The 14,077-nt window shown below is 49.3% G+C and overlaps 2 protein-coding genes across 2 annotated transcripts; both read left to right on the forward strand.

Annotated features, from left to right (window-relative positions):
• Positions 1-4,216: 4,216 nt before the first annotated feature.
• On the forward strand, positions 4,217-8,629 carry LOC126876303 (uncharacterized). The gene is made up of 2 exons (XM_050639142.1): positions 4,217-5,339; positions 5,877-8,629. Exons 1-2 carry the CDS (start codon positions 4,217-4,219, stop codon positions 8,627-8,629), a joined length of 3,876 nt encoding a protein of 1,291 aa, XP_050495099.1.
• Positions 8,630-8,716: 87 nt separating this feature from the next.
• Positions 8,717-9,751, forward strand: LOC126876304 (uncharacterized). The gene has a single exon (XM_050639143.1). The coding sequence runs from the start codon at positions 8,717-8,719 to the stop codon at positions 9,749-9,751; it is 1,035 nt and encodes a 344-aa protein (XP_050495100.1).
• Positions 9,752-14,077: the final 4,326 nt, after the last annotated feature.

Below are 14,077 nucleotides of genomic sequence, written 5' to 3' on the forward strand. Positions count from 1 at the left end.
AAGTATCTATTACACGACTAACGTTACCGTTACACGAGACCAAGCTTGTACGGATTATAACGAAGAGGTTGATGTCGCGTTGAGCCTGTATCGTCGGACACCTGCCACGAGCAGATTGACGTAAGCAGGCCAACGTCGATTATAGGAGATTTTATTATCGGCGGTCACACAGATTTTCCTACGAATCGTCGGTCTCGTATTTGCGATTTCGTAGGTATCCTGCCGAGGAGGACAGCCAATTTAAGGACAAGCATATTGGCTTCGAATCGAGGCGAGAATTCGTTCGGCCCGAATTTGCTTCGAATTTGCTTCGAATTTGCTTCGAATTCGCTTCGACGATGATTTTCTATCAAATTATTCGTGTCGTTCGTATTCGAGTTCCTTTCCCGACGTTCCGCGCAGCGAAATTGAAAGGGACGATCTGAAAAAAGCAGAGTAAACTGGAGTAGCTTTGACCTGTATACCAGGTCCAAAAAGTAATTTAAACGTTTCGGTATAGTTACATGTTTAATTAAGGAACGGTTAACCGGAAAATCTTTGTAATTGAAAAGCATTGAATTCCGAGTAAAGTTGGCGAGCAGATTTCAGCTCGTTGATGGGTCTTAAACGAGGTCGAAAATTCCACTAACGGCTATCTTGGAACACTCGATGAAAAGGATCCGTGGAGTAATGATTTTCCACAAACTTTATTCGGCGTGTCCCTCGTACACGATGACGTAAAGCGACCAACCATAGTGATCAACTCAAATACGGCGGAAGAAGAGAAAGAAAAAGAAAAGTATCGTGAAGAAAAGGTAATACCATCGTAACCGTCGTAAATCGTTGGCAGTTGTCGCGTGTCGATGGTACGTTGATCGGGTCGGTTGTACGCGAAAGCTCTTTATCGACGAACTCGATAAAACTTTCACATCCGGCGATCGCTAAGCAATTTAAGTTTAGCGGAAAATCCATTTCTCTGGCGAAGAAAAGAGTGCGAGCTAGCGGCGCGTGGATAATATTAACTAATTTATATCCCGGGATTTAATAACCTGGCGACGTTGGGCCGGAGTACAGAGGCTCTCAATTACAGTCGGAACAGCGTCGTTAATACAAAAGGAGGCTCTTACGGTCGATAGATGGCGGCCCTTATCGTTGGCTCTCTGCCATCAGCAGGTTTCAGCGACGCTGCCTCGACATATCGATACAATCCCCCATTGGGTGAAACGACAGCGGGCTGGCTGCTGGTTTTTCGCTACGGTCGGACCCGCGCTCCCTGTCGCGAAATGCTTTTGCGTCACGATGGTTTCGCGTCGGTTGTTTGCGCGCCGTTTCGTTACATTCCTATGACTATAATGCTTGGTTACGAGTCGAAAATCGTTTCGTTTCCCGCTGATCTTTGCACGAGTACGAATTTTTCTATTTTTCGACAGTGGATTTTTTTTACAAATTTCTATACGCGAACATTCGTTGATTTATGCATCGTCGTATACGTATTGTCGTTGCGTGGACGCTGGTTTGCTGAACAGCGCGACGTTTTTTCCATCGCGGGAATCGCACAGACGCGTAAAGCGAAGGCCACCTTGGTATTAGGTATTCTCTTTGAGAAACGTGCAAGCAGAATAGGAGAAAAACAGCACGAGACGCGTTGCAAGGCGCGCGTTGATATACTTGTACGTATAGCCAGAAGCGGAAGGAGATTTCGCGGAGACTCGAGTTTCCAAGACTGACCGTGGCACTCGTCGCGTATATTTCGCAGGATCGTTTTATTTTAGAAAAACCGGTCTCGCCGTTCTCTCCAGTCGGCGCCCGTAACTTTTCGTAAACTCTGTTGCCAAATTGCTGGCGAAGAGATGGAAACACGGGCGGCTGGATAGCGCGGTCCACGGGTAAATTTTGTAAGAAAGAAATTTATTAACAGGAGTCGGCCAGATTTCTTCCGCGCACCGATTCTGCGTCGCCAGTGCGAATTTCCGCGAAATTTTTCACGCGTGTGTATAAAAGGACGACACAGGATGAAACCGGGCCGCGTATTTCGCGTAACGTTATTTGCTCGCCGTAGGGTACTTGCAAACAAACGCGTATTTGCCCGTTCATTACATTCGTTTGGCAACAACGTTGCCGTTGCCGTTCTTTCCACCCCCCCCCCCCCCCACCCCATCATCAGCGCATGGTTTTTCACGTGTTTATCACTGGCGATTTACGTTCCGCGTTGATTAATTTTTCAGCAGAAATTCAGCGACCGTTCCGAGGCAGGCCGCTCGAATATTCGCTGGTTTAGCTCGGGCGGACGCCGAAGATTCGTTTCTGCCGAGCTGCAACGGCAAACAGGTCGTTAAGCCTTTAAGTTCAGGCCTCGAGTGTACAGAGCAAACTCACGGCTGTTCGCTCGCCGCGCGTTCCAATGGCAACGACGATCGGCAACGCAGCGATTAGGCATCGCGACAACGCGCGCCGAAACTTGGATCGGCCAGACCAACCACTGCGAAAGAAATTCTCTTTCCGTAGGATTCTCGAGAGGGGTCGGATTTCGATCGCAATCGCTATCCCAAATTGCGCGTCACTGGTTTACAAACGGTTCGAACGTAACAGCAGCTAGCTGTAAAATCGACGACTTGAAATCCGCTGGGGCGTCGAGGGGCATGCCTCGACGTCCCCAAAGGCTAATTAGTTTATTTTCGCACGACGGTGGGGCGATGCCCCGGTTAGCGAAACTCCCTTTCCGAATCGTTGATCAGTGTACGTAATATTATACGACGGGTTATTTACCGAGGTTACGACGCTCGCTCGATCGCAGTAGCTTCGGCGCACGCGAGCATCGCGACGCTCGGGGCTCGGGGCTCGTGGCTCGCGTGCCGCTCAAATTAATCAACAGTCAACCTTTTGATCTTTCTTCTCGCGTCCCGATGCATTCGCCGATATTAAAATCGGAAAATTTCCATTTCCATCCGCTTTCCGCGGCTCCACCAACTTTATTAATGTCTCGTGTTACAAACCGTTCGTCCGATTTGCTCTACCATCGAATCCCTCTTTCATCTATCTCTTCGAATTCGACGCTGAATTTGTATTTTCATGCGGATTACGCGGTCCAGGGAATTTTGGTCGTTCCGGTTTTTACTTATTAATTGGAATTTAGGAATGTTACGACGCCTAAAGCATCTGCTCGCCAGCCCGCGCGACCGGACAACAACCGACCTGCGTAACGGCACTTCGATCCTCAATAAACCTAAGGACCCACCATAACTTTCATTTCCCTGCATTGTTTCGCCATATGTCTTCAATCCGATTGTCTTGAAGAATTGCAAGCCAAAATATGCTCGAAACACAGTCGGTTTTAGAGGTGTCCTTGGGTTCATTAGTCGCCTTTAAAACACGGAGAAAGCGGGTATGCACCCATTAGGAAAACCCGAATAGCCCTGTAATAAAACAGGCTAGGTTTTCTCATACACACAGTCATTTACGCACCACGATGGTAGAAGACTCCCTACTCATCCCTTCGAGCAGTAGTGCAGCATGACCAATCGACACCGCGGTTCGTTACCCTCACTTTTCCTAACGAAAGTGGGACCAACGAATCCGCGTTCTTTATGCACAGGGGCACACCCACACCGAACTTTCTTCCGTATTAAACAAAAGAGCGACAAACGGTCTACCAGCTAACGCCTAACGCGACAGTCTCCCAACTAACGCCTAACGCGACGGTCTCCCAACTAACGCCTAACGCGACGGTCTACCAACTAACGCCTAACGCGGCAGTCTGCACATAGCGCGAGAGTCGCATTCTTCACGCAAATCTTTTGTAACTAAGTGCTTGGAAATATATACTTTATAATACTGTGAATCCCAGTGTTATACCAACTCAATCACCCCTCATTATCTCAAAGGAAATCAGGGGGTCGATCAATTCGTGGTGTCGATTGTTATAATCGTAACGGGGATTTACGACCCCCGTTGACGACTCTCCTCGCGAGTACGTCTCCCCGCGATTGGTCGAATTTACATGGTCCTTCGAGCCGGATCTCGTGCCACCAAAAAGTGCACTGACCAGTGACTATACAGTGTCGCGTGAGATCCAAGTTCCAACCACTTAGTCAACTGAGCAAGGGAACCGCCATCGGAGAGAAGCACCTCCGTCGCGCAGCATCTACACGAGCCCACGCCGCATCGTAACGATTAGCAACAGAATCCCAGATCAACGTCCATTTGATCAAGGTAAGGGCGTTCATTATCAAAATCAAACATGGCCCAAGCTGAATCAATCAGCACGTTACGGCGGAGACGAGGCGTCCTAGCCCGTCGACTTGCAACCATAAGGCGCGAACTCGATGAGTACGAAGCGTCTGGGAAGGCAAACAGAATCTTCCTAGCATCTTGCCGCAGCTCGTTCGATGAGCTTTGGAGGAGGATACTCGAGGTTCAAGAAGAGTTAGGTGTGGTAGATGAGGGGGAAGATGCGCGGGTAGATTCGTTATCGCAAGAGCATCGGGAGCTTGACATGCGGTTCCGAGAGCTCTTTGAGCAAATATCAGCAACAACCCCGTCGACTACAACAAGAGGTGAGACGTGCCGGAAACCAGAGCCGACCACCGTTCCAGAGGTCCGCGTGCCCCAATTCGACGGTGCCCTCGAGAATTGGACCTATTTCTACGACACGTTCACATCCATAGTGGACCTTAACGAAGGTTTGACGAATGTCCAAAAGTTCCAGCATCTACGCTCATCTATAACTGGACGGGCCGCACAGAGTATCCAGTCATTAGAACTCACAGAGGCCAACTATTCCATCGCGCTTGATACACTGAAGGACAAGTTCAATTGCCCCCTCCAAATCTGCATGCGCCATTGGAATCTGATGCGTAATTATCCGGAAATCAAAAGGGAAACTCCAGAGGCCCTAGAGGATTTGTTGGAAACCATCAGCGTAAATCTAAAGGCGCTCGAACATCTAAAGGAGCCCGTCACTTCAAACATAGCGATGATCGAATTGATCGCGTCGAAGTTGCCCGCGTCCAGCCTGCGTAAATGGCAACGCACACTGCCCCGCCAAAAGGTGCCATCCTATCAGCATCTGATAGACTTTCTCAAAACACGGGCGAACGGGACTCAATTCCTCTCTAAAGAGAAGGAATCAAAAGGGTCAACACACAAACACCGCAGTCAGCGAACAACCATACCGCATGGGCGAACCCTTGCTACAACCAGCAGAACGGTGGTGTGTCCGACCTGCAACGGACATCACGAGATCAGACACTGCAAAATATTCAAGGCCAAATCAGCGACCAAACGTTTTCAAATCGTGAAGAAGGCATCGTTGTGCATAAATTGCCTAGGCACAGGACATTCGCCGACACAGTGTACATCGGGTTCGTGTCGTATCTGCGGTCACCGACACCATACGTATCTACACCGCGAAAAAACCCAGGTAGATTCATGGTCGTCGAGCGGTCGATCTTCGAGCGGTCGATCGTCGAGCGGTCGATCGTCGAGCGGTCGGTCGGCAAGCGGTTGGTCGCCGAGCAGTCGGTCGTCGGACAGTCGCGCATCGAGCGGTCGGTCGTCGGGCAGTCGCGCACCGAGCGGTCGATCGTCGGGCAGTCGTTCATCACACAAGCGAGCCTCCACCGAACAATCCCCATCGGGATCATCGAAGTCGCGGTCGTCCCACAAATCGAGGCGAACATCCGATACTTCACGGAAGCATACATCTTCGGTTCCAAGAGGTACGAAAGAGCATTCCTCGTACGAGTCACGCTCAGCCCGGATCCGGAACACCACCCCAACCTCTTCATCCAAGTCCCAACCGGGGCAAAACTGACTGTCCGAGACTACGACAGCAAGGGGGATCGGACTAACAAACACATCTCCCCACACCCCTCTGCATTATGATCTGTTGGCCACAGCACAGATCAAGGTTTTGAACAAACAGGCACAACCAATCCGAGCCCGAGCCTTACTCGACACTGGGTCGAGCATGAACTTCATGACCGACAGGCTCGCGAACTCCCTCGGTATAAGGCAAAGGAGATGTGCGATCCAGATCGGAGCCCTCGACAATTTGAGCACCACGGCAAAACGTTACACCACGGCCACCATCACGTCGACGGACGGCGAGTACAAGAAGACATTGAGATTTCTTGTTATCCCGGCCATATCGATCCTCGTACCAAGCGAGCCCATCGATCCCTCGAGTCTGGGATTACCCAGAAATATTCATCTAGCCGATCCACAATTCCATTGCCCAGCCCCGATCGATGTTTTACTTAGTACCGGATCAACATTCGCGTCGCTGTGTATCGGGCAGGTCAATCTGGCACAACCAGGCGAACCTGAACTACGTCTACAAAAAACACGCTTCGGCTGGGTAATCGGGGGGAGTCCCACGTCCCAAACCGCGATAAATACGTTCCACGCAACCACAACGGCTCTGCAAGAGGACCTCGCACGGTTTTGGGAGATCGACGAGGGACAGGCCACTACTCATCTTTCGGAATCGGAACGACTATGTGAAGAACATTTCCGAAACCATGTCCGACGAACCAAGGAAGGCAGATACATCGTTGCATTACCGTTCAACGAAAAGCTTTCCTCACTAGGGTCATCGAAGGCCACTGCAATGAGCAGGCTCGCCTCTCTTCATCGCCGATTCCAACGCGACAAACAATATGAAACCGCGTATAGTGCTGTGATTCAAGAATATTTAGACTTGGGTCACATGACAAAGATCAACACGGATCACGCCACCGACCACGGATATTATTTACCACATCACGGCGTGACCAAGGAATCGAGCGACACCACCAAGCTACGGGTTGTGTTCGACGGCTCAGCTTCAAGTACCACGGGAGTGTCTCTAAACGACGCCCTTCATACGGGTCCGAAATTACAAGAAGACCTGAGGAACATCCTATTGAGATTCCGGTCATTTCAATATGTCCTTACCGGCGACATCGAGAAGATGTACCGCCAATTCCTCCTACGTCCAGAAGATCGTCCCTACCAAAAGATTCTGTGGCGTGCCGACAACGGAGAGATCGAAACTTACCGACTCAACACCGTAACGTTCGGTCTATCCGCAGCCCCGTATCTGGCCATCCGATGTCTCAAACAGTTGGCAGAGGACGAGGGACCTCGATTTCCGAGAGCAGCGCAGATCCTACGGCGAGACTTCTATGTCGACGATGCGTTGACCGGAGCCGATACGAAGGACGAAGCCCTATCAATCAGGAATGATCTCACGAGATTACTTAAGCTAGCCGGTCTAAATATCCGCAAATGGGCCTCAAACGATCGGGATCTGCTGAGAGGGCTACCTGAGGAAGACACCAAGCAGAAATTACATCTCGGTGAGTCATCCACGTTAAAAACACTCGGCGTCTTTTGGGATTCAGCCGACGATACCATACTATATTCGGTCAAGACGAACAGTGACACTTCCCGAATCACAAAGCGATCAATCAGCTCAGTCATCGCACAAATATATGATCCACTAGGATTGCTCGCGCCGGTAATCGTTCGAGCAAAAATGATTTTGCAACAAGTCTGGACATTGAAGGTAGATTGGGACGAATCCCTTCCGTCAGACGTACACACAGCATGGATCAAATACCACACCCAATTGCCGTTGTTAAATGCGGTAAGGTTCCCTCGGAAGACCATCCTAGAATCCGCAACGAAAATTGAGCTCCACGGATTCTGTGACGCTAGCGAAAGGGCATATGGGGCGTGCGTCTACGTGCGGACGACTGACCGAAAGAACAATATTTGGACTCGACTCCTCACGGCGCGGTCGAAGGTAGCGCCGCTCAAATCGCTCTCCATACCACGTCTCGAATTAAGTGGGGCACTTATTTTGACGTCCTTGATTTCGTCAATACAACAGGCCCTGACGACCAAGATATCGCGGATAGTCTACTGGACTGACTCCACCATCGTACTCCATTGGATCAGGTCTTCGCCGCACACCTTGAAAACATTTGTGGCGAATCGAGTCGCTGAGATACAGACCAAGACCAATATCTCCGACTGGCGTCATGTGCCTACCGACGATAATCCAGCGGATCTCATCTCCCGAGGCCAGACGCCCAAGGAATTCCTATGTCCGTCCATTTGGAAAAACGGGCCAAGGTGGCTCCTGCAAAGCGAAAGCTATTGGCCGGTTTGGAGCCCGATACCGGTAGTCGACCTCCCGGAGCAAAAGAAGACGATCTGTCTGAGGACGAGTGTTAACGACAACACTCTCCTCCATCGCTACTCGTCTTGGCCAAGACTAATAAGAATCGTCGCCCGGTGTCTTCTATGGAGACATAAGCAACACCGAACTGCCCATCTCACCACAGACGAACTGACCGCAGCGCACAACAGGCTAATAAAAATCTTACAATCCCAGCATTTCGCGCCTGAAATTCGGATCCTCCAAAAAAATCGATGCGAGGACGTTGGAGGGAAACTACAGCCATTAAACCCCTTCCTCGACGAAGATGGGCTACTCCGGGTAGGAGGGCGACTAACCAACTCCGCCATACCCTTCAGCCAAAAACACCCGATCATCCTACCGAAATCCCCGGTGACAGAGCTAATTATAGAACAAGAGCACCGGAACAATCATCACACAGGGACCCAAGCTACCCTATACGCGATGAGACTGCGCTATTGACCGATCGACGGCCGTAGCCAGGTATGGCGCACTCTCAGAAGGTGCGTCCGCTGCTGCAGAGCCAACCCTCCACCAGTGGAATACTTGATGGGTGATTTGCCAGAGGCGCGTATTACCGAATCGCGGCCGTTCAGGAACGTCGGAATCGACTACTGCGGCCCATTCTACATCAAGGAGAGGAGGGACCGCAACCGACGTAAAATCAAGACGTACGCCGCCATATTCGTTTGTCTGGCGACAAAGGCGGTCCACATAGAGTTAGTCAGCGACCTAACCACCGACGCCTTCTTGGCCGCGCTACGCCGTTTCATCTCGCGGCGAGGATACTGCGCAACGATCCTCACCGACAACGGCACCAATTTCGTCGGGGCTAATCGGGAGCTGCAAGAACTCCGGACCCTATTGCAGTCCGACGACCACCAGGATAGGGTACAGAATTTTCTCGCCGACCGACAAATACAATGGCGTTTTAATCCTCCGAACTCACCACATTTTGGCGGCTTATGGGAAGCCGCAGTTAAATCGTTCAAACGCCATCTCATCCGCGTGGTCGGCACGGAGCTCCTGACCTTTGAACACCTCAACACCCTTGTGATCGAAATTGAGGCCATTCTCAATTCACGCCCACTGACTCCCATCTCATCCGATCCGAAAGATCCCCCTGTCCTCACTCCCGGTCATTTTCTAATCGGTGATACCCTAACCAGTTTACGGGAGCGTGATTTCAGGACAGTTCCATCAGGACGGCTATCCAGTTGGCAGCGCATTCACCAGATTAAGCAGCACTTCTGGAGCCGATGGTATCGAGAATACCTAAACGAGTTAACCCGCCGCAGCAAATGGGACAAGGGCAAACACAACATTCATGAAGGCACCGTAGTAATCCTCAGGGAGGACAACGTGCCCTCTATGCAGTGGCCTTTGGGCCGCGTAATCAAGGTCCATCCAGGAGCCGACGGAATCATCCGGACCGCTACCGTGCAGACGGCAACAAGCATCCTGGACCGCGGCGTCAAAAGACTGGTCCCCTTACCCATCCACCCAGATCCAGACGAGGCCGAACGCCCACACGGAGCGAAGGAGGTCACCAACGACACACCAGACTCCACAGCCAGAATTTGATCGGTGCCCTCTCAACGGGGGGAGGATGTTACGACGCCTAAAACATCTGCTCGCCAGCCCGCGCGACCGGACAACAACCGACCTGCGTAACGGCACTTCGACCCTCAATAAACCTAAGGACCCACCATAACTTTCATTTCCCTGCATTGTTTCGCCATATGTCTTCAATCCGATTGTCTTGAAGAATTGCAAGCCAAAATATGCTCGAAACACAGTCGGTTTTAGAGGTGTCCTTGGGTTTATTAGTCGCCTTTAAAACGCGGAGAAAGCGGGTATGCACCCATTAGGAAAACCCGAATAGCCCTGTAATAAAACAGGCTAGGTTTTCTCATACACACAGTCATTTACGCACCACGATGGTAGAAGACTCCCTACTCATCCCTTCGAGCAGTAGTGCAGCATGACCAATCGACACCGCGGTTCGTTACCCTCACTTTTCCTAACGAAAGTGGGACCAACGAATCCGCGTTCTTTATGCACAGGGGCACACCCACACCGAACTTTCTTCCGTATTAAACAAAAGAGCGACAAACGGTCTACCAGCTAACGCCTAACGCGACAGTCTCCCAACTAACGCCTAACGCGACGGTCTCCCAACTAACGCCTAACGCGACGGTCTACCAACTAACGCCTAACGCGGCAGTCTGCACATAGCGCGAGAGTCGCATTCTTCACGCAAATCTTTTGTAACTAAGTGCTTGGAAATATATACTTTATAATACTGTGAATCCCAGTGTTATACCAACTCAATCACCCCTCATTTTCTCAAAGGAAATCAGGGGATCGATCAATTCGTGGTGTCGATTGTTATAATCGTAACGGGGATTTACGACCCCCGTTGACGACTCTCCTCGCGAGTACGTCTCCCCGCGATTGGTCGAATTTACAAGGAATTTCAAAGTTATCGTAGACATCTAGAGACGGGTTGTTCGGAGGTCTCAAAGTTTCCAAAGAGAACGAAATTCGGTCAATCTAACTGCTCGGGTTACGTCGTTTGAATTAAAAAAAAAAATCTGCACGTTCGATTTCCAGATAAATAAAATTTTTTGAATGCGATTCGCAGCGCGAAATTCGAGCAGCGGCTATTCGATACGACAATTGCACGATATAGAAGGGGTTTCTATCGCGCGCAATGCTTGCGTAGAATCTCGACGATAGGTACGCGGTATTTGTCGACTAACTATAAATATCGAACAGTTCGACTGGCTGCGCGAAGTAGCGAGTTTCCACGCGCGAGCAATAACGTTTACAATATATTTCACGTAACGGCAAATAGCGCTAATTGTACGCCAGCGTTTTGCCACAGCGATCGTGCGATAGTCAGTGGTACGCACGGCTCGTTCGTATTCACAATCGTGAAACTTAAATTCGGATCGCGCGAATGGCGAATCGAAACAGATTGAATGCCAGATTTCGGGGGGGAAAACGATCGATCGGAGGGTATTCTGACTAATTCTCGGACTAATTCTCCGACTGATTCTCGAACGATGCCGCTCGAACGTGGACGAACCGCGTTAATGGACGATCTAATTTGCAGTTATCTGTTAATCGGTTTAAAACGCTCTATATTTAACCGGGCATTCCATTATACTTGGCTGTTTCATTCGCTAATTTATCATTTCATCTCGGCTCAGCCGGCTCATCGTCGTTCCATCAGTCGCGTCGATCGAGCGAGCGGAATTTAAATTACCCGTATAATCCTCGAGCGGTATCGCGGCTCGTTAAAATTACACCGACAGATTTATTTGCCGCGCGTTTGGCGGATGGCATGCCGATCGACCCAGCGCGCTCGCATAATTCCAAATTCGAACATCTTGTCGCGTTTTCCACGTTACGTTGAGTCGTCGAGTACGTTACGTCGTGAAATTTGAAATGCGTGGAACGCGCGTATCGCGCGTCCACGTAAGATTTGTGTTTGCCAATCGTAGCCGAACTCGACAGCAAACGCGGCGCTTCGGCGAGAGAAGAAGGGAAAAGAGGATAAAAGGAGAAGAGCGGAAAGAAGAAAATGAAAAAGAAGGGGAGCAAAACGGTGGACGGTTGGGAAATAACAGGCGGCAGAAGCGTGGTCGGCGTCGATCGTCGAGGGTAAAGCGCGAACGGGCTGTCATATTCGCAACAAAGGGCGAAAGTCAAAGTGGATCTCGGTGCGGGGCGGCGCAGCTAAGCGTTCGGGTCTGAAAGCACGTTCCAGCCTTTTGATCGCCAGGCTATTTTCTTCCGTTCGGCCTCTTTCATCGTTCCACGCTACGGATTTTCAGCTGAATTTACGCCTGACATCAGCGGTTTCCTCGTTGGTTACTAGTTGGAGTCGCCTGATAGACGAGTAGGTGCGAGGGAGCGACCGGCAATTAACTTAGCAGTCGATTCTAGCCAGTTTCGAAGTTTCGTAACCCGGCACGTTGGATCCGGTCAATCTGTTAGATCCGTGGCAGCCGAGCCGTGGGGCAGACAGGAACGAAAGGCACGTCGACGGGGCTCTCCAGTAATTTCACCGATACGTTCGACCGTCGCGCGATTAAAATCCTCTCGGAGCCCGCCATACAGTTTCTGCTAGTGGCACGAGTGGCCAACTTTACGAGGGGATAACGCTACGTGATACGAAATCGCACGGCCGAAGCTTGCCGTATCCATTCCTTTTCTATTCCGCCCGTTCTGCCTTCTGCTCCCGATCTCCCGCTAATTCGCCTTGTTTCATCGGCCGTCTCCAGCGTGGATCGAGGGACATCGGTCCTTAAACTTTTCCCCACGCTGGACAAGGTTTTCTCCTTGATAAGTACCGATTCGTTTCTACTTCGTTCCGATGTTAGCGAAACGGCTCGTTCGTTCCAATAGCAATATTATTGAGCAGTAAAATTCTTCTGCGTGTAAAAGCGGATAAAACAATTTCCCCTAGTATTTGTTTGCAAATAACAGTTTTTAGCATTTCGTTAATAAATATTTCTTGGCAACAGCATCGTATGAAATATATTAGGTTGTCCGAAAAATGTCTTTTTTCGCAAACGTCGTTTTTACAATAAAGCACCTCCGTACAAACGTGAAACCAAGTCTGTGAAATGTCTCGGTGTTTATCTCAATAGAACAAAATGGATCGTACGTAATGCGACAAAACGATATAAAGCAAATAACATTGTGCGTCTATTATTTCCTCATAAACAGAAAGAAACTTTTCGGATATCAATCAAACAACTCGTATAGCGTATCTCTTTGAAGAAAACTTGCAAAGGATCGGTTTAACGTCTTAGGTACGATTGAATTTTGTGCGGGGACGTTCCTTCGTAGGGCAGGGTTTGACGCGAACTACGCGTAAACGATACTGCACCGCAATATGTGGCGGATAATGCTGTTCTCTACGCAAGCACATTGGATAATTAAATGTTAATTTTTCTTAAAGGTACGATACATATACGTGAACTTTAATAATTTACTTTAATTATTAATAATACAATTGAGTGTGATATATTTTAAAGCAGGGCAAAGCACATACACCCACGTCACAATTTTCACATTCAAGCGAGCTAGTGCTTTTCAAATTGTTTTTCGTTTTCTATTTTCTAGCGACATTTTTAGGTTAAAAATTGTAAAATATTGTAAGGATGCGGATCGGAATATTAAAAAGAGCATCTAATAATGATATATTTATTTTAACGGAAAGCAATAATTGATATCTGACACTTGTGTATCAAAAATAGACTATATATTTTGCCTGTATGTATTGATAACACTGTTATAAAATATTGCGAGGACAAGAAAAGCGTGAAAAAAGACAAACGAAAACGTGCGTTTAGCTTAAACGGTGACCGAGTACCTCTCCAAGGTCGGTGCTGCTGATATTTAAAGGGGTCCTCTCTAAGGTCGGTGCAGCTGATATATAAAGGGGGTTCTCTCCAAGGTCGGTGCTGCTGATATTTAAAGGGGTCCTCTCTAAGGTCGGTGCAGCTGATATATAAAGGGGGTCCTCTCCAAGGTCGGTGCTGCTGGTATATAAAGGGGGGTCCGATTCCCGGCGGAGCCAGCACCATCCGACATAGACACGTAAACTAGGCAGATCAGTATAGTCGAACATTAACATTCGAAATTTTTTCCAAATCTAGTATACCATGGAGATTTTACAAAAGACAAACGATCGGTTCCGAGAAGGAGTTCCCGTCCGGGTGGTTCGAGTCGAGTCACTTACCACCATGTGGGTTCGTTTGGCTGGATGGCCGAAGATAACCCAAACACTCAATTTGAAGATGATGGAACATCCCGTGGAGTACTTGCCGAAGGCGAAAAGTTTAAGAACAGGCATGCTAGTCGCCGTGCTAGTAGATTTTAAGGAATCTA

This window comes from Bombus huntii, unplaced genomic scaffold, assembly GCF_024542735.1.
Source record: "Bombus huntii isolate Logan2020A unplaced genomic scaffold, iyBomHunt1.1 ctg00000069.1, whole genome shotgun sequence".
In the NCBI taxonomy this organism is placed as follows: domain Eukaryota; kingdom Metazoa; phylum Arthropoda; class Insecta; order Hymenoptera; family Apidae; genus Bombus; species Bombus huntii.

Excerpts from the sequence above, each read along its gene's own strand:
- LOC126876303 (XM_050639142.1), top strand. The coding sequence starts at position 4,217 with ATGGCCCAAGCTGAATCAATCAGCACGTTACGGCGGAGACGAGGCGTC. Across the intron at positions 5,340-5,876 it reads GCCGACACAGTGTACATCGG|CACAGATCAAGGTTTTGAAC; the intron begins GTTCGTGTCGTA and ends TGTTGGCCACAG.
- LOC126876304 (XM_050639143.1), top strand. The coding sequence starts at position 8,717 with ATGGGTGATTTGCCAGAGGCGCGTATTACCGAATCGCGGCCGTTCAGG.